The sequence below is a fragment of the Gilbertella persicaria genome, assembly GCF_025201335.1.
Source record: "Gilbertella persicaria strain CBS 190.32 chromosome Unknown B0P05scaffold_2, whole genome shotgun sequence".
NCBI lineage: Eukaryota > Fungi > Mucoromycota > Mucoromycetes > Mucorales > Choanephoraceae > Gilbertella > Gilbertella persicaria.
The window spans coordinates 334,410-353,612 of NW_026251963.1; the positions used below are offsets into that span (position 1 = coordinate 334,410).

Consider the following 19,203-nt stretch of genomic DNA (forward strand, 5'->3'; position numbering starts at 1 on the left):
AAAAAGAAAACGTGCCTGAACGAGTCACATTTATTTTAGTCTTTAAATACTACGCGTTCGTTTAGTCTTTTTTTATCCTTTTTCTTTTTGTTAATTAAGATGGATTTTCTAGCTTATTTAGATACACTTGATTATAAACAGTTTGTATTAGGATTCTCATGTGCTGTGTATGGTTTTGAGCAATACTTAAAGTAAGTTATTTTATTATTTTATTATTTTTATTTTTTATGCTGATAAATTATCACTAGCTACCGCCAATACAATCGTTATTTGATGCGTGATCGTCCTTCTGAATTGGCGGATATTGTGACTGAAGAAGACTTTAAGAAAGCACAGGCTTACAATTTGGATAAATCTCGTTTTGGGTTTATTGAAGGCTTTTATAAGCAAATTGAGACTGTCTTGATGCTTTATTATGATGCACTTCCAGCTATTTGGAATTATGCTGGTCATTTGCTGAACAAGTTTGTTGGTTATGGCCCTGAATATGAGGTTTGTGAGTTGTCGATATCATATCAAAACTGATCTTCTTTATGATAGATCACCCAATCCCTTGTCTTTCTTACGCTCTTTAGTCTCTTGTCGACTGTAACTTCAACACCTTTCAGTCTTTACTCTACATTTGTTGTTGAACAACGTCATGGTTTCAACAAGCAAACGATTGGCTTGTTCTTTATGGATCTTTTGAAATCACATCTTATCATGGCTGTATTGATGTTTCCTTTCATGTCTGCATTTATCTGGATTATCCAATCAACGGGCGACAACTTTTATTTTTATGTTTGGTTGATTGTGTAAGTTTAAGTTTATAGATGAGTAACGTATACTTAAATTAATTAGGATTATGTTCCAACTGTTTATCATTACTGTCTATCCTACTTATATCCAACCTCTTTTCAACAAATTGACACCTATGGAACAAGGCGAGTTAAGGACTCGTATTGAAGAACTTGCTGCCCGTATCAAGTTTCCTTTGAAAAAATTGTATGTGATTGATGGATCCAAGCGTTCTGGTCATTCCAATGCCTATTTTTATGGTTTTGGTAAGAACAAGCATATTGTGCTTTACGATACATTGATTGAACACTCCAACAATGATGAAATCTGCGCTGTCTTGGCTCACGAGTTGGGTCATTGGAAGATGGGCCACACATTGAAATTATTGGCAGTCAACCAAGTCTATTTGCTTTCTATCTTTTGGTTGTTCTCTTTCTTTATCCATAACAGAAAGGTCTATCAAGACTTTGGTTTCCATCACTCTATGCCTACCTTGATTGGTTTCTTGTTGTTCCAATTCATCTATTCACCTGTTGAAAGTGTTATTGGTTTTTTGATGCATGTCTATCAGCGTAAGAATGAATATGAAGCAGACGCTTATGCTCTCAAGTTGGGTTATGCTTCTACTTTGCGTAGTGCTTTGATCAAATTGAGTGTCAAGAACTTGGGTGGATTCAATGTTGATCCTTGGTATTCTGCCTGGAATCATTCTCATCCTAGTTTAGTTGAAAGATTAAAGGCTCTTGGTGTCAAGCCTACTTCTGACAAGCCTATTATTGAACAAGATAAAAAGGAATTGTAGATAATGATAGATTTAGATATACACACAATAAAAAAAAACGCAATTTTTTTCCTCTTTATAATTAATATCTATTCATGCTTCTCTTTTTATGACGCTGTGCTTCTGCATGCTGAATGTGCTTGAAACCATTAATCAAGTCGTCCACTTGAGGGTATGAAACATCTTTTAAACGATAGCCATTAGGCAAAACACGAACAACCTAGTCTTGTTAGCGAATAAAGTAAACGGAGCTTAACTTACCCAACGCATAGGAGGACCACGAACACTCAGTTTGAATCCCAAGTCAAAATAACCTGGTTTTTCACTCTGACAGAACCCATAAGCTGACATTTTAGGGTTTGCTTGTGTCAAGGCTGTCAAATGTTCATTCAGGGCTTGTGTACCACCAGGACGATATTTGGGATGTGCCATCAATTCCTCTACTTTACGAGCCACTGCTTCAATATAAGTCACAATCAATTCATCCAAGTCTTCAAATGTTTGATCACCAATCTTGAGACGAGTAGGACCATGGACATCATTCTTGTTCTTGACTTCTACTACATCTACATGTTGATACACATTGTCGTCTACTTTCCAAGTGATGGCAATATGGTCAGGACCATGCGAAGAAGGACGAATCACCAAATCACCACGCTGACGAGTTGAGAGATACTCTTCTGCTTCTACATGGTTGAAAGGTCTAAACAAAGGATGTTTAATAACACGGGTCGAACGAGCTTGTTTACGTCGACTGGCGCGGCGCTGTTCTTTTTCCTTTGTTTCTTCTACATGGTCATAATAAGGATCTTCGGGCAATTTGCGAAGAGTGTAGTCAGAACCTGGTTTGACATCTGAAGCTTTACAAGACAAATCAACCATGAATTTGTCACGGTCAATACGCAACACTTTGCAGTTGACAGTTTGTCCCACTTGTAACGCATCGCCAATGTTCATAATACGGTCATCAGAAGCATTATCAATGTAAATCATGCCTTCCAGTCCAGAATCCAATACACAGCTAGCAATCTTGCCTCGAATAGCAACCACCATGGCTGGAATAATGAAGCCCTCACTTAACGTACTGCGGGTTTCTCCAGTGACCATGACAAATGCTTCTTCTGTAGTTGGACGAGCATAACGATGACGACGGTCATGATAAGGGCCTTGCAATTCCAATTTGATGTGTTCCAAAATCTGTCGCTTAGGAGCATTGTATTGTTTGCGCAACACAACAGCATAATCATCCAAGATCAAATCGTTCAATTTATCAGGATATTCCTTGATCACTCGAGTCACAACAGCTACTTTAGAGTCATAATCGTCCATTTCATCTTCATCAATTTCAAGTGCATCTGCAGCCATTTTACGTGCCAATTCATAGTCTTGAGGATGAATACGTGTATCGTCCAAGATGTCTGCACCATCAATATCGCGAATACGAAGATAACTAGCGCAGTTCATGAATGTATTAGCAGGTGTTAGCTTTCTAAGCACAAGAGCAGCACGACTTTCAAGTTCACCAGAGGCTTCAATCTTTTTGAGGATACTGGCAGATTTACGAGGACCAAAGCCACAGACATATTGAAGTGCATTGGCAAGATAAGGGCTTTGGATAGCTGCATTGATATCAAAGCCTAGATCATTCACAACACTAATTAGAGCACGCTCAAGATAAAACAACAATGTGTCTTCAGGAATCAAATGTTGAAGTTCATGGTGACGAATAGCCAAGAGATCTTTGCCTAAGCCAACGTATTCCATTACGGGGCTTTGGAGGCGACGCGCAAGAGAGATACAATAACGTGCAGTTTCGCTGAGTTCGTTGAATTCTTCTTGAGCACGCTTTGAGTTTTTATAAAGACGAGCAGTTTCGTCGTCCACTACCACCATGTCCATTTTAGAGAGGTTATTGTACTCATGAGACTGGTTGATTTCAGCCAACATGGTCTGCATATGTTTGATAATACGACGTGTTTCTGCATTGTAGCCAGCGATACCAAGTACATTGGCTTTTTTAGACTTGATATAATCAGCCATTTCTTTCCAGTGGCGTTCGTCTCTCAGGTTGGGTACTTCAAGATGGTCTAGTACTTTACCGCGTTGGTTCACAAACACAGCCACCACAGCGTCTTTAGGCCCACCATTACCGGAAGAGATAGTGACCACACGAGGCATAGGACTCTTGAAATGAGATTCAGGGCCACGGAAAGGTCCAACATTGATCTTATTGTAAAGGTTATTGTAGGATTCTTGACAAATGTATTCTTGTGCTTCAACACGAAGTTTTTCACGGACATACTTGTTCATCAAAGGTATCAAGTGTTCTTTTAAGGATTGTTCAATAATCTCTTTACGCTGATCATTCCATTGTTGGACTGTATCACTGTAGCCATCTGAGATATAGAATTCAGCAATACGGTTAAACCATGCAGGGTAATCAGTAATGCCAATAGTGACATTTAGCAAATTGTCAGACTCGCCCTTTAAGATGTGTAAGAATTGACCATTTCTGAATTCTGTGATAGGCTTCTCGGTCAAGTATTTAAATGGCTTCATGGGGTGTAATTCGTCAATCACAGTATAGCCCTTTTCTGTGGGGGTCACAGTCACTGTAGCAAAGAGCTCCCAGTCTTTACGAATGGCTTTTCTGACTTGCGGATCAAACGCCATTTCTTGAGCAAGGACAGATCGAACTGCCTTTAATACCTTGACGGTATCAGGGAAATTAGAGTCCGTGTAATCATCTGCTTCGACAAAAGGATCCGCTGTGCGATCTTCAGGTTGATAGCGTTGATAGGTTTCCATATAATTTGTACCGAATTCTCTTGCTGAAATACCAAACCGAGGTAAGAATTCATGAATCCTGGATTGCTGGCTTAGTTCATACAGTGATTTGTTGGTGGGTCGCTTGGGTCCTCTTGTCTGTTGTTGCATGGCATTCACCTTATCCGCAAATTTGAGATTGATGTAGTCTGTCAAATCGGATATTTCTTCTACTTTTTCAACACGGTCCAACATGGTATCAACATAGCCATCTTCAATTTGACATTTAGCAATGAACTCTCTTAATGCATTTCGACGATCAATAAAACTATGATATTTGAAGTCCAAGTCATATATTTCCCAAAGATCCTTTTCAGTCAAGATTTCTTTGCTGATGCCAGTGTCTCTGTCGACTTCGGTAAAGTAATCACGGCGGTGGTCTTTGATATGAGGTACTTCGAGAAATTCCCGGGTAAAGAAACTGACTACATAAGCAACAGCCGATGTAAACTGATCTGTGGGTTGTTCTTCGCCTCGGTGACGAGCCATCATACGAGCAATCCAAGCACCTTCTTCTTGTACTTGCTCATTTGTTGCTGGCTCGAAATTCTTGTTTAGACCTTCATAGCGCATTTGAACACGTTCAGGCACATCACGTAAACGAATCTCTTCATCTTCTTCTGTCATCATACGTTCAGCTAATTCACTTGGTTCGAAAATGTCTGCTAGCTGAGGTTCACGATCTTTTGTTAGATCATGTTCTTCTTCATCGTATAAAGCCCATTCGTAATCACCACCATCACCAAAGATGTCGTACATGTCAACAAGAACATCTTCACTGATACCAGCAGGCAAGATATTCATCATGTCCTTGTTAGCCTTACCACGTCTACCACGATCTTCGTCATATCGAGCTTGGTTGCGTTCACCCAATACTTCATTGAGATCGTCTTCTTCATCTTCATCAGCGATAAAGTCGCCCATGTCATCATACGTGTCGCGGTGTCTATATCCTACTCTATCGTCGTAATCTTGAGCATAGTCGTCATGACGACGATTAGGAGCATGTGCTTCCTGTGCTTCATCAGCAACGTTGTCTTCCTCATCAGAAAAAATATTGTCGGTTCCTTTTGATTTCTCGTATGATTGTTCTTCGCGTCCACGTTTAAGACGCTTTAATTTAGGCTATCATAAGAAAGAGTGAATAAGAGTTCCATGGAGTTCCATAAAATGGCTTACACCTGTTGAGCGATTTAATTTGATACCCGTGTTTTCTTCTAATAGTTCCAGATCTTCTTCGTCCAGGTCATCATCGTCTATAGGTAAATGGTATGTTAGACCACTGTTGTTCTAAGAAATAATATATTTACAGTCTTCGACCTTCTTTCTCTTCTTTCGACGCACAGCAACTTGTTCAGACGCGTCTGATTCTTCGTCGTCCACAATGAATCCTTCGGCAATCTATGACAGAATTAAGAACATGGGTGTTTGGTTAAACTGGCTTACTTTTCTAGCCTCTTCTTCGTCTTCGTCTTCCTCTTCTTCATCGTCGTCGTCGTCGTCGTCATCATCGTCATTAATCATGTTTCCTTTACGGGAATAACCAATATCCTCGCCTTCTTCATCAGAATTTTGTACCAAACTGTTTTCTTCGTCTTGATCACCATACATATTGGTGACTTCGTCGTCACTTCTCGACATGATTGATATAGAGTTCAAGAAAAGAAAGAAAAAAAGTGTCATTCATGATGAGTGTTTCAATCACCGCTGTGACTTGACTTTTTTTTTTTGTGCGTATATGCATTGATCAAAGGTAGATCTTGTTTGTGTGTTTAGTAAACATCAGAAGTGTAGATGATGCAATAGCCAAGACCTTAAATTTTAGTAGAGTTCTTTAAAGACTTCATGAACATCAAAAAAAGTAAAACGTGATAAGCAAATAGGGAGTTATAAAGAGTCCCTGAAAAGCAACTGAAAATAACTCTATTCTATGCATAAAGTGCGTTACACAATTCTTGGTATGTACTTGTTTTTGACAGAGTAAGAGGTTTTATTTGGATATATACAGTTTATAATAGAAAGATAGAGAAAGAAAGCATTAAGGTAAAAGACAAGAAAGGAATATACAATTAGACTGCGCAACGTGGTGTGAGGCTCATTCGAACCGTTCTTTGTGGCTGATCAAATATCAGCGATTCTAATTCTCTTGCTTTAGGTGATTGAGATTCTTCTATACGATATTCAACTGAACCGGCAGATGAAGTAGTGTGTGCAGAAACAGAAGAACCTCTTCGTTTCCATAGAAACGATAATGAAGGAACAGAAGATGCCACTTGGTGGCGACGATTTCTATGTGAGATATTATCTTCTAAACTGGGTCTGGCAGAATGGTCTATTGTGTTTGACATTCTTCTTGCTTGACTAAATGTTGCTGTTGTGTTTAAAAAGATCTTTTCGTCTTCACTTAGGATGGGAATATGAACTTGGTCCATGGTTGAAATAGTACAAGAGAAAGAGAAAGAGAAAGAGAGAGTTAAAAAAGAAAAAGATTTTCCTGTTTATTTTTATACAAGGCGGGCGCACGCATGGAAAGAAAAAAAATTGTAATAAGGTTTGGGGATAGAACAAGTAAGAATGACGACGATACAATATCACTTTTCTTAAAAAGAGAAAAAGAAAAAAAACTAATCTTTGCCCCTTTTTGTATTAGAATAATAAATGATGCTCTCCTTTTTTTCTTTATTTTTCACTTGTTTATCACTCCTACGTGGGTTAAGTAAAAACTCTTGTTACACTGTTGATTGTTGTCTAAAGGTGATACAAACAAAAGATATGGTGTACATGGCGCATAAAGATAATTACTTTTTCGGCGCCCAGAAAAAAAAAGAGAGTCTTGGCCAATGACAGCTACATCTATCGTATGTTTTTTTTGTTCGTCTTCTCATTTGACCCCAAACGAGTTATTAGACAAACGAAATCTGATTCAATAGATCGGCTTTTTGGATGTTAGTAAAGAACCCTTGCAGATCTCTTTCGAGATGATGAACGTATCTCGAGATATAACCAAGTCATTCTTATTGTTATTTGAGTTCCATTGTACTATCTCATATCACTACATGACGTCGAAATGACCATGAGACCATTGTTTAAAGCACTCAAAACAACTCCTAATTCAAACTATTAATTTACGGTGCATTTGTATGCCTTTCCCCTTTACGATTATTATTATATGCATGGCCCTTTTACCGCCAATAACGATTTAAAATTTATTAGGTAGTATTAGTAGTAAATTAACGGCGTGCACATTGGCAGTTGGAATAGCAGTATGTTCCCGCACCATATCGATAAAGACAGTCAGCGTTTGTTCGACTAAGTTTATGAGTATATGTTTACATAGTATATATCTCGTCTTACCAATTACAAGGTGTGTTGTAGTAACTTCTTCTGGTGAGACCTGCTGAAAGGCCTATAATGAGACCAATGATGATACAACAGCAAAGAAAAGAACACAATCTTCTTTTCATCCCAAGTCGTTTGTTCTGTGGAGGTGCATAAAACTGAGTAAATCGTTGACCCATATTATTAGCTGGTGGAGGTGGTGGTGGATTAGGAGGAGGAGGGTAGTTTGTATTTTCTGGGGGCTGGTAATATGTTTGACCCGGCTTTTGGTTTTGTTGATAAGCAGGAGGTGGAGGGTTATTTAAATTGTTGCTTTCCATTATCTATACAAATAAAGAAGAGTGAAATAAAGCAAAAAGAAGAAGCAGTAATTGAAACAATATATGCATTTTTTTTAAACAAAATGATGGCATTGTTGTTTCTAAATCAAGTATCTCAATGACTTCATAGTCGATTTTTGTTTTTCTGATCTATGAAAGAATTATGACCAAGGTCAATAAACAGGCTAAACGGTCATTGGCCACCAAGACAACTGGGAACTGGTGAAAATTTCTTTGAGGACAGTGTGACAATTATTTCAAGACTGCTTTTTAATAAAATTAGCAGGAACGACGCGCAAAAAAAAATTTATTTTTCGAAACATCCATAAATAAGCTTCAAACGAATTCTGTTTCTTTACTTTTTTTCTTCTTCTTTTATTACATTAACAAGTTATTTTATCAAGTGGTAAGTTAAAAACAAAAGATTGTTTTCAATCTTGTATCTTTTTCTTTTTTGTTTCAAAGGATGATTCAGGCATTTGACTTTAGTCGTTATGACTATGACGAAAAAACCCTAGCTACCTATTTTAAACTTGCTGAATGAACCAAAAAAAGAAAAAATACAATTTTGTATAACAATTTCCTCAATGTCTATTATTGACTTGATACTAATCTATTTTCTACAGGACTTCTTGGTTTGCTTTGTTAAAATAATCTTGTTTAATAAAAAATTTTTTGTTTATATCTTAATTGTGGCTTTTTGTTAAAGAAATATAGTCGATGTTTAAGTTGTCTTGAGTAATTTTGAGAGAAAAAACTAATTACCCTTGTCAAAATGAACATACTCGAACCTTGTTTAAATTCGAATTGATTTCATATCTCAATTACATAAAAAAAATCAGGTACAACTCTCTTTTTAAAATGAAAAAGGCGTGCTTTTGTTCAATGGTTTATTTTTTCAATGTCAATGGATTTTTTAAATGTACACACAACATTCAAAGAATTTAAGCAGATTCTTCCTTCTTTTCTTCCTTCTTGTCTTCAACTTCGGCCTTATCGAAGCTTTCAACCAAGTCAGGGATTTCATCATCATCAGCACCAGCGGCGTTTTCACCTTGAGCTTGTTGGAAAGTTTCAGCGAGCTTCTTGAGGGCAGCCATGGAGTCAGGACCCAATTGGTTCAAGATGTTGGGAATGAGTTCAGTCAATTCCTTTTGTTGAGAACGACCGTGGATAGCGAAAGTGTTGGCATTGGCAGCAGCGGAAACTATTGATCATCAGTAAAAGAAAAAGAAAAGAATGATACATACCACGAGGGTTGGCAAAGTGAATGACGGAACCATCTTCCTTGAACATGTTGACTTCATCAACACCAGGGATAGGTTGAACATTCAACTTGGTGAGGGCAGCAGAGAGCTTACGGTCATCACCAGAAGAGGTGTTACCGGTGGTTCTCTTGACCTTACGACGGGGAGTACCCTTACCACCAATACGGACTTGAGCTTGGAGCTTGGAGAGTTTGTCAGCGTTCATTTTATTAAGAGGCTATTAGAAGGGTTAGTATCCATTCTCATCTATCAAAGTCGCGTCGCGTTATTTTCTTTTTGTCCCTCCCCCTCCTTTTTTTTCTTTCTTTCTTTCTTCTTCCTTGTTTGTTGAATTGTCGAGTTGTGTATAAACACGAGTATAACACATTGGGTGGCTTATCTCCATACTCTTGTTGTCTTTTTTTATATTTTTTTCAGCCTTCATAGTAGAAAACGGCCCCCTTTATCAACCGTGAATCAAAGCAAGAAAGAAAAAAAGGGGGAGAGAACAAACAAGAACGCTGTTGCAACATATACGCTACCTATTCCAACAAAAAAGAGGGAGAGAAGGAAAAGAATTAAACAAAAAAATTTTTTGTGAGGGAGAAAAGAAAAAAATTTATCGTGTATAGGATATGATTGGCGGGAGGAGTTTTATTATGACTTGTTTGATGAGGTTGAAGAGGAAGAGGATATAGAACGCTGTTGAAGTCGTTTGATCATGCCATTGATGTTATCTCGAACTTGTTTAGGTGTTGACATATCTTTGGGTTTCAGCATCATAATCTTGTTGTATTGAACAGACTCTTTTCCACGACTTTTGAGTAGTTGATGTAAAGTATAGTCAATGATGGCAATGACAGACACTAGATTTTGTTTAGTCATATAGGCACTATCATCATTATTTACCTCCACAATCAGAGCCATTGTCTTGTTGAGGTGTACTACTGGGTATAAAATGAAATGATTGGTCTGTTTTTAATAAGGGCTGTAATCGCCTGCTTGTCAATTCACCATCTCTTAGGTTATTGAATTTTAATGTGTCATAATAAAAAAAGGAATTGACAGCTCTGATATAGACCATAAGAGACCAATGTGTTCCACTGTAGGCTTCATGAGGCTTCCCGTCATTGACGGGAATGAATATCACTTCATAAGAATCGATATTAGCAGGCAAAACATGCTCTAATTGCATCACGTCGCCTGTTAAATTCATTATCAGTTTGATCAACCCAAAAGTGATCCTAATTGATACTTACATTCTGCAAATGTCAATAAATGAACCATACCAGGTCTCAAAAACAAATACTTTGCGTCTTTGGGTACAAATGTTCTTTCTAAAAACTCCATATGAAATGCTATCATGGTATCATTTAACCATTGTCCCGGTGTCAAAGTATTTAGATCCTATCGTTGCCATGTCAACAATAGCCTATAGACAAAATGGACTTACAGATTGTCGAATAACAACATCATGATAATGTAAAATAATGCTATCTTGCTCCATTAAGTTTAAACACGGTGAAGAAAAAGAAAAAGAGAAAGAGAATTAAAAAAAAATATTCTTCTATTTATTAAGATTAAATATCCAATCATCTTTTGAATTACATATAAATAAACATAAATACACAGTCTAGCATACAAATAAATTAAAAAGCCTTTTTTGTCAGTGGCAGGAAAGAGAGAAAGGTTCAACTGAGGTTTTTCTCTCTCTTTTTTTTTGGTCTCTTGCTTTGTTCATAATGTCGAGAGCATCATTTCCCATAATAGAAAAAATTATATAGTCTTGAAAGAGGGAGCGTAGTTGGTTTTAGGTATCATCACCGTATAAAGACGATTCAGAAGGAGAACTGGGTACGAATTGATAAGGAGTATATTGATAGTGGTGAGAAGTGCGTGTTATATGACCAGCTGATCGAAGACGGTCATGGGAAGGTTGAAACGAATATAAGAATGGAGAGAGGACAGGTGAAGTAGGTGGTGAGACAAGCGAAGGAGACTTGAAGATGTTATCAGGCTTGGAATCTTTTTGACCAGTCATATCTTGGAATTTACATGCCTCTGAGCAGTAGAGATTGTTATCAATACAATGGCGGTCGCAGATAATACACCAAGAGAGATCCATTTTTTGTATGAAAAATATGAGGTAAAGGAAAGAAAGAAATTAATGCGGATTGTTGTATTTATACCAGCTTGTTCCAGTGACACATATTCAAGATTAGTCATACCTCAATTGAAACTCAATTTCATTACTCATAATTTGTTCAAATGGCTCTTTTCTGATTATCTGATTGGACAAATGCTGATAATCATCATCTCTTTATTTTGTTTGCAATAGGAACAAAACGCAGATGGATAAGGAATGTAAAACAGAGACATAAAAAAAAAGAGGTATTCTTTTTCCGAAAAATGACGATTTCTTTCAATTTCCTTTGACTCAATGGTTCGTTTTTACCCGATCCGACTTTTTACCGTCAGACTACAACTAGCCAAAATTCATCATTACCGTATTTTTTTTTTTTTTTTGATGTTTATTATGTGATCACAATGAGATGTTATGTCATTTAGTCCTATAGAAAACAGACTATGGACTTCTTAGTGTGAAAAAAAAGAAGGAAAAAGTTGTAGCCTGACACGTAAAGAATAGTAAAATATCGTACCACAAATATATTCTGACAAGACGCGAAATGTGCTGTGCAAAAAAATAGAAAAAAAAATGCAGCAAATTAAGACACACGTGTAAGCTGAACAGTTTGAACAAATCATATAAAAAAGAACTGGCCATTCTAATTTAAATGCGGGGCGCACATCATATTTACTCACGCATAACTCAGACCAATACGAATGCCTGGACCATCTTTGCTTGACATGCAATTAATACCGCGTGGTAGAATATAGCATTAATTTAATGCCATAGTAAATCTGCCCTTTTAAAAAAAAAAAAGAGAGAGAGAAAAAAATGGATGAAACTATCGTGTTTCATCGTTTGGCTTGGCGGAAAAAAGCGGTCTCCGATATCCAGGAACAAAATATATATATATATATATCATTTGATTTTTTTCATCAATTGAAATAGCAGCCTATTTTTATCTTTCTTAGCAAAATGACATGGCTGAGCACTACTCCTCTTTCTTATTTGAAAGGATTTTGCATTTCTTTTACTTTTTTCTTGTAATAGTTTATGGGTCAATATTGATTTGATCAAACATGGTTGCCCTCCTTGTGCAACCAATGCAAGATCCAAAATGTGGGTGACCAAATGTAATGCAGCCAAATGTTCAGCAGATGCCCTTGATCAAGAGGCAGTGTATTGAATGATAAATAATTTTATTGAAAAACATATATTTTCTTTTTATTGAGCTAAACTAGAATTGTAAATGGTAGCAGTATTCAGTCATACCTAGTAATTTTGTTGTGGAAAAATAAAACAAAATTAAATTTTAGAAATTAAACAGAGCATGCGATGCATAAGTAATATTTACTTATATTGAGTTATAAGGAAGAGCAGAGAATAGAAGGGTAACAGACATTAACCAATCTATGTAAAATATTGATACGGATACGAGGGGGTAGTTGAATTATTTTGTCAATTGCATAATTGCATTTATACGACTACATGCTTGATCGACAATAGGACTGAGCAATACTAAGTCGTGATTGATACAAATAGTGGCCACATCAAATATTGGCCTTTATTCTGCACGATTTACCGTGTCAATCTATTTTGCTTTGGGGAACTTGCTCAAGGATAGAAATTATGCGATTTTTTTCTGTGTGACTATATGACTCGATCCGAATACGACTATAGCTGTAAAGGGGAGGGGGAATCAATATCGTATTATTAAAGTGTGGCGTGACTTTTAACAAAGAGCCGGATCAGGAATGCATTGGTTTAGTACTGAGTGAAATATCAAAAAATATCAATTATAAGGCAGAGAACGATACATTTATGCCCATTCTTGAACAAAAGAAAAAAGCTATCACTGATCCGCAAGATATGTTTTATAGTATCAGTAATAATCAGGAGTGACATGTTTGAATTATTAAAACATCAAAATAGTTTCTGATCTGTCATGCCTTATGATGTTCTTACGAATTTACATTAAAAGCAAAAAATCACCTGTAGTTCATCAGACAACCAGCTTTTATTGAAGCAATATAAACGCAAAAAACGATAGTCTAGCATAGGAAAAATGCATTTCAAATGTTAAATTCGTAAAAACCTAATAGAAAATGTACACGATGTGTGGAGAGTGGTATGAGTTATTTTGTGTGTCAGTCTAAGAGCCCATAATGTCAAGAACGCAATAGCTTTGCTAAAATCATTTTTGCGGTTTTTCGTCCTACAGTGACATTTTTATGACCTTCATGAAGAATAGTTTCCAATGATTTTTCCGAGTATTCAAGCATGTCGATAGCTGTATTATTTAACCATTAAAGTCTAAAAAAGCTTCGATAAATGGAGTCTGAAAAGCTCTTTCTTAAATGGTTGCCTTTTGACGAGTGCAGTTTTAAGCCACTTTGAACATCTCACTTTTTTTTTTGAAACAAATTAGATCCCAAAATAAAATGAATGTTGACAACCATAAAGTTAAAGTGAATTGTCTCAGCGCTTCTATATTTTTCATAAAACAAACATCCGCTTTTTTTGGTTGAGGGGGGACTTAGTGTTTTTTTAATGAGGTGTTTTTATGTAAATAATCTACTAGGTAGTAAGCTATTGACTTATGCAATAAGGACGCTAGGTAAATAGATGTTGCAACAGTGAAAAAGACAACAATTGATACAGATCGTTGTCTTTTTCTTTGGCATATGAAGGCACTGTAAAGCCTGTTTATACATGCGCAAATACTCCAAATGCCTTTAACTCATGTTGGATAACATCCAAGGTGTCTTTGGAGTTGATTTGGACCAAAAAAAAAAAAAAAAAAAAAAAAAAAAAAAAGGGACGACTTGTGAAAAATGACCAAAATGACCATTCGACCAAAGAGTACTCATGGAAAATTCTCGTTTTGACAACTTTGATTTTCTTTTGGACGCTTCGGAACGAAAGATAAAATGATTGATAAACTCAAATACTCAAAATGTACTTCAAGAGCTCTAGTTTTTGGTAAATGTGTTTACTTTCCAATAGTACTATGAAAATAACGAGATATGAGCGAAAAATCTCACAACCATGTTTGCATATTTGCTCAATATTTTAGCAGCAAATTTTCTGTGTTCTTTGTATTAGCAAACTCAGAAGGCAAAGATCTACAACTTTTGTCACTGCGCCAACGCCCAATAGCTGGGTCTTTATGGAGTTCTCAGCTAAAAGCTCTATTTTTTTAATGATTTTATTTGCCGCACGTATTAGTGCTCTTGGGAGGGACCCACTAAAAGAGGTGTTTGACAATCATTTATTGTAAGAAAATATAAAAAAAAAACAAAATTGGTACGATAGTACGAAAGTAGAAAAATATAAAAGGAAAGAAGAGCAGTTATTGCGAGAAAAGACCTCTCAAGATGAAAGGTCATTCTCAGCAGCTATACGCTTAATTTGATAGCGAGTGCTGTGAAAAACAGAGAGATAATGGAATGGTTGGTTCTGCATGGTATGAGCCTAAAGCCCTATTTAGATGCAGCGACAAAAAGAATTGAAGCTGCTTTCTATTCCAATCTCCGTGCCATAGCCATCCTGTATGTTCTATGCTCATTTGCCCTCCCCTTCCCCTCTACGTTTGCATTATAAAGTGCTTATATTTTTATTCTTCCATGTTTCTTAGCACTCTATATAGCATGTCGTATGTTTTGAAAGTTCTTTTGCAACGAGTTCTGTATAATATTTAGGGCAAAAATGCACCAATCTTTGATGGACCATTACTCGAAAACTAGACTATCAAATCAGCCCGTTTTTTCATTTAAAACATGTTCTTTCGAGCCCAGGAATCGAATGATACCATTGGTTTGACTGTTTTGTGAAATTCATTTTTTTTTATCTGGAGGATCATGGAGGTCCGTAAAGATGGAAAAAAAAAAAACTCGATCAGGAATTTTTAGAATGAGCCAATGTAGGTCCGATCCAACCGAAGTGAGGAAAGACCATCTCTAGATACTTCTGAAGAAAAGAAAACAAGTTTACTAAGATGAAAAAGGCGACTTAATTTGAGGATTGTCCTCAAATATGCGTTTAATGTTGATTGTATACTGTGAGTGATAGAAAAGAGACACATTTTAGTATATATTGAGTAGTAAACAATCACTTATACCTATACCATTCGATGCGCAAGAAATAGGCGAGCAAGACATACTATATTACTTGGTGTTTTTGAGGCCCAAAGAGTACAGATGAGCACAGGACAAACAATGGAAGACGCATACCAAGGAAGATCTGATCATTTAAACGCCGGCGATTTTCCCTCTCTGCTCTAAGACATTACTTGCAACTCGCATTCGCGTTTTACTCTACATCAATAGAAATCATTTGAAAAGAAAAAAAAGCTGATAGAGTCATAAAATGGACAAGTACTGATCGTAAAAACGTGTTAAAGGCACTACCACGACAACTTGTAAGCAACTAATACGTTATTTAACTCATCTGTACTCTTTGGGCCTCAAAAACACCAAGTAATATAGTATGTCTTGCTCGCCTATTTCTTGCGCATCGAATGGTATAGGTATAAGTGATTGTTTACTACTCAATATATACTAAAATGTGTCTCTTTTCTATCACTCACAGTATACAATCAACATTAAACGCATATTTGAGGACAATCCTCAAATTAAGTCGCCTTTTTCATCTTAGTAAACTTGTTTTCTTTTCTTCAGAAGTATCTAGAGATGGTCTTTCCTCACTTCGGTTGGATCGGACCTACATTGGCTCATTCTAAAAATTCCTGATCGAGTTTTTTTTTTTTTTCCATCTTGCTAAAATTTGTCGAAGGGAAGGGCGTAGTTAACTTTTGAACCCGATTTCAAAGAAAAAGAAGGACTAAAAACTTGTAGAGCAGTATCGTCTGCTGGCTACCTAGATTTGGATGTTGAATCATATCTCTCTAATAAATTTTAGTGTTTAAAGCTTCTTTTGAAAGATTGTGATAAATCTACATGAAAGGTAGCTAGAGTGATAGAAAATATTTTACATCTCAGAGCTACCTAATTAGTGTGATGGACTTACAAAAAATAATAATAAAAAAAAAATATTCTCAAAATTAATAAAAATATCAACATGTATGCCGAAATTACAAGTATGCCATTTGCGTACTCAAAAAAAAATTTTTGAAAAATAATAAAAACCACTACTGTAAATTAAATCAAGAATATTTTCTGCAATGACAAAAAATAAAAAAGAAGTAAATTTTCCAATTTTTATGCTTAAAATTTTAAAAGAAGCTTGTTCTTCAATTTTTCTGTTTTGAAATAAAAACCGAGTCTACCAACCAGTAATCTCTTCTTTAAACTAAAACAGTAAGATTATCATCCGGTAGATTCGGTTTTTATTTCAAAACAGAAAAATTGAAGAACAAGCTTCTTTTAAAATTTTAAGCATAAAAATTGGAAAATTTACTTCTTTTTTATTTTTTGTCATTGCAGAAAATATTCTTGATTTAATTTACAGTAGTGGTTTTTATTATTTTTCAAAAATTTTTTTTTGAGTACGCAAATGGCATACTTGTAATTTCGGCATACATGTTGATATTTTTATTAATTTTGAGAATATTTTTTTTTTTTGATCGCTATGGCCGCTATTATGGTTGTTATGGTTGCTATGGTCGTAGCAATCATTCTGCTGTAAGAGTGAACTTGTTCAAGAAACTGATGATCAAAAGCATCTAAGAAAGAGTTCAGATTACTGGTGTTGTCATTTGGGAGGTGAAGACGTTACAGATGGCTGACAGTTGCTTTCCAAATAAGGTTTCTAACTGCTACTTGCTTGACTAGAATTTGCTAAAATCTATTTAAGGGAAGGGTATAGTTGGCTCTAGAGCCCGATTTCATAGAAAAAGGAAGAACTAACAGCTTTGAGAGCAGTGTCGCCCGTTGGCTGAGTAAGCTTAGATGCTGAGCCATACCTTTCTTATTCTATTTTTCTGGTCCAAGCATAAATTTTAGTGTTCAAAGCCCCTTCCCAAAGATTGCAATAACTCTACGAAAAAGTTAGCTAGAGCAATAAAAAAAAGTATAAAAATACTCGTAGATCTTAGGCCTTCATGATCCGTGTAATACGCTTACAAAAAAAGAAAAGAAAAAAAATATTTTCAAAAATAATAAAAATATCAACAGGTATACCGAAATTACAAGTATGCCAATTGTGTACTCAAAATTTTTTTTTGAAAATAATAAAAAACACTTTTTTAAAATTAAAACCGCTACTTTAAAATAAAAAAGATGAAAATTTTTAAATTTTCTGTTTCAAATTAATAAAAAAAAACCTTGTCTTTCAATTTTTCTGTTTTGAATTAAAAACGAATCTACCAGGTAGCAATTTGTCTTTTAAACTAAAACAGTAGAATCATCATCCGGTAGACTCGTCTATTTATTTAAAACTAGAAAATTGAAAGGTTGGCTTCTTCTATTAATTTGAAACAGAAAAATTAAGAATTTCTACTTTTCTTTTATTTTTTATGACTATAGAAAGTATCTTCGATGTATATCAAAAGTGAGTTTTATTTTTTTTTAGAAATTTTTTTTTGAGAACACAACTGGCATACTTGCACATCGGCATAAATGCGAGCGGCGTTTAAACAATTTTTGTGAATCCATTGCATTCATGAGTAGTTCCTGACACCTACAGCTATTACTGTGAATCTTTTATGGCTTTAGCTTAATTTTTGTGTAAGCATCACAAATTTTAGTGGTCTATTGATTTCTATATTTTTGGTCTACGTTGGTGTTGGCCATACACGCCTCACTGTTGACGAGTCGCACAAGTAGTCCTAATCCATAATAAAGGCAGCAGCCGCTTTGGTACCATTCCTTTCTCAACACTCATTTTACCTCGTTCTCAAGGTGGACTTAGCGTCATTGATCCTCATCTACAACAGAGAGCTCTTCAATGGCGATGGGTCTACCCTTTATTAGTTCCTCACTCTTTTGCTATTTCTTTACCTTCACTTCCTTATCTCCAATTTACCCTCTCTTTCTTCCTTTGTTCCCCACAATACCCTACTTACCACTGGCCTTTGTTATTCCCCTTTATACGAAAAAAGCTTTCTATTGACATTCCTTACTTCAACCGTATTTTCTTAGCTATAGATTATCTACCCCATAACTTCTCCAATTGTCATGTCCCCCTTCACGTTTGCCTTCGCCTTCCACTTCCTGAACTTCTACATTCTATCTGTCCTTCTCCACCTCCATCCAACCCTCCTATTTCTAAAGATAAATACTTCAAACACAATCCCAGTATGCTAGTCTTAACAGGTAATCACATTTTTGTTTTTGATTCTTCTAGTGAATGCCTTCGGTTTCGCTCTCGGCAAGAAGTCCCTCGTTTTGAATCGGCCACCTACCGCGCTTTACTACACTTTCGTCAAAAAAAGCTCTTCCTCAATCCCTTTGTCCTGTCACTCTTTTCTCCTGCTCCTCGTATTTCTTCCTTTTCTATTCTTCCTTCAATCTCTCACATTAGCTCCACTGATTTACAGACATTCATTTCAACCCTTACATACTCTCAATTTCCCATTACATCTTCCACTCATTCTTATCGTAAATTATGCCATAGCTCCTCCCCTCCTATACCGCCTGATCCCCGCCTATCGCCTAACTGGAAACGCTTTTGGTCTCTCAAGATCCCTCTCCCTGTTCGCAATGTCCTCTACAGGATGCTTCACAACAAAGTCAACAACCGTTTTCACCTACATCGTCTTATGCCCCGTACAATTCCTAATAACTTTTGTATCCACTGTCCTTCAAATCTCATTACTTCCATTGA

General features: G+C 36.1%; 8 protein-coding genes across 8 annotated transcripts; 1 reads left to right on the forward strand and 7 right to left on the reverse strand.

Moving 5' to 3' along the window:
- The first annotated feature begins 32 nt into the window (after positions 1-32).
- Positions 33-1,626, forward strand: B0P05DRAFT_522602 (peptidase family M48-domain-containing protein). Its single transcript, XM_051575987.1, has 4 exons — positions 33-191; positions 249-492; positions 541-794; positions 841-1,626. The coding sequence occupies exons 1-4, from the start codon at positions 100-102 to the stop codon at positions 1,577-1,579; spliced, it is 1,329 nt and encodes a 442-aa protein (XP_051439351.1). The 5' UTR covers positions 33-99; the 3' UTR covers positions 1,580-1,626.
- A 14-nt stretch (positions 1,627-1,640) lies between these two features.
- On the reverse strand, positions 1,641-6,025 carry B0P05DRAFT_582902 (SH2 domain-containing protein; the record flags this gene model as incomplete). Its single annotated transcript, XM_051582206.1, has 5 exons — positions 1,641-1,778; positions 1,820-5,509; positions 5,564-5,640; positions 5,695-5,785; positions 5,831-6,025. The coding sequence occupies 5 exons, from the start codon at positions 6,023-6,025 to the stop codon at positions 1,641-1,643; spliced, it is 4,191 nt and encodes a 1,396-aa protein (XP_051439352.1).
- Positions 6,026-6,353: 328 nt separating this feature from the next.
- B0P05DRAFT_522604 (uncharacterized protein) lies at positions 6,354-6,974 on the reverse strand. Its single transcript, XM_051575988.1, has one exon. The coding sequence runs from the start codon at positions 6,814-6,816 to the stop codon at positions 6,454-6,456; it is 363 nt and encodes a 120-aa protein (XP_051439353.1). The 5' UTR covers positions 6,817-6,974; the 3' UTR covers positions 6,354-6,453.
- Positions 6,975-7,452: 478 nt separating this feature from the next.
- B0P05DRAFT_522607 (uncharacterized protein) lies at positions 7,453-8,241 on the reverse strand. The gene is made up of 2 exons (XM_051575989.1): positions 7,739-8,241; positions 7,453-7,693 (listed from the first exon to the last, which is right to left on the reverse strand). Exons 1-2 carry the CDS (start codon positions 8,041-8,043, stop codon positions 7,615-7,617), a joined length of 384 nt encoding a protein of 127 aa, XP_051439354.1. The 5' UTR covers positions 8,044-8,241; the 3' UTR covers positions 7,453-7,614.
- Positions 8,242-8,987: 746 nt separating this feature from the next.
- B0P05DRAFT_582905 (NAC domain-containing protein) lies at positions 8,988-9,516 on the reverse strand (the record flags this gene model as incomplete). The annotated part of the gene is made up of 2 exons (XM_051582207.1): positions 8,988-9,250; positions 9,294-9,516. The coding sequence occupies 2 exons, from the start codon at positions 9,514-9,516 to the stop codon at positions 8,988-8,990; spliced, it is 486 nt and encodes a 161-aa protein (XP_051439355.1).
- Positions 9,517-9,947: 431 nt separating this feature from the next.
- Positions 9,948-10,797, reverse strand: B0P05DRAFT_567898 (uncharacterized protein; the record flags this gene model as incomplete). Its single annotated transcript, XM_051581164.1, has 4 exons — positions 9,948-10,156; positions 10,200-10,493; positions 10,550-10,697; positions 10,744-10,797. 4 exons carry the CDS (start codon positions 10,795-10,797, stop codon positions 9,948-9,950), a joined length of 705 nt encoding a protein of 234 aa, XP_051439356.1.
- A 42-nt stretch (positions 10,798-10,839) lies between these two features.
- Positions 10,840-11,416, reverse strand: B0P05DRAFT_522612 (uncharacterized protein; the record flags this gene model as incomplete). The annotated part of the gene is made up of 1 exon (XM_051575990.1): positions 10,840-11,416. A coding segment is annotated over one exon (316 nt), but the record flags the coding sequence as incomplete, so codon positions are not given.
- A 403-nt stretch (positions 11,417-11,819) lies between these two features.
- B0P05DRAFT_522613 (uncharacterized protein) lies at positions 11,820-12,234 on the reverse strand. Its single transcript, XM_051575991.1, has one exon. The coding sequence runs from the start codon at positions 12,073-12,075 to the stop codon at positions 11,875-11,877; it is 201 nt and encodes a 66-aa protein (XP_051439358.1). The 5' UTR covers positions 12,076-12,234; the 3' UTR covers positions 11,820-11,874.
- Positions 12,235-19,203: the final 6,969 nt, after the last annotated feature.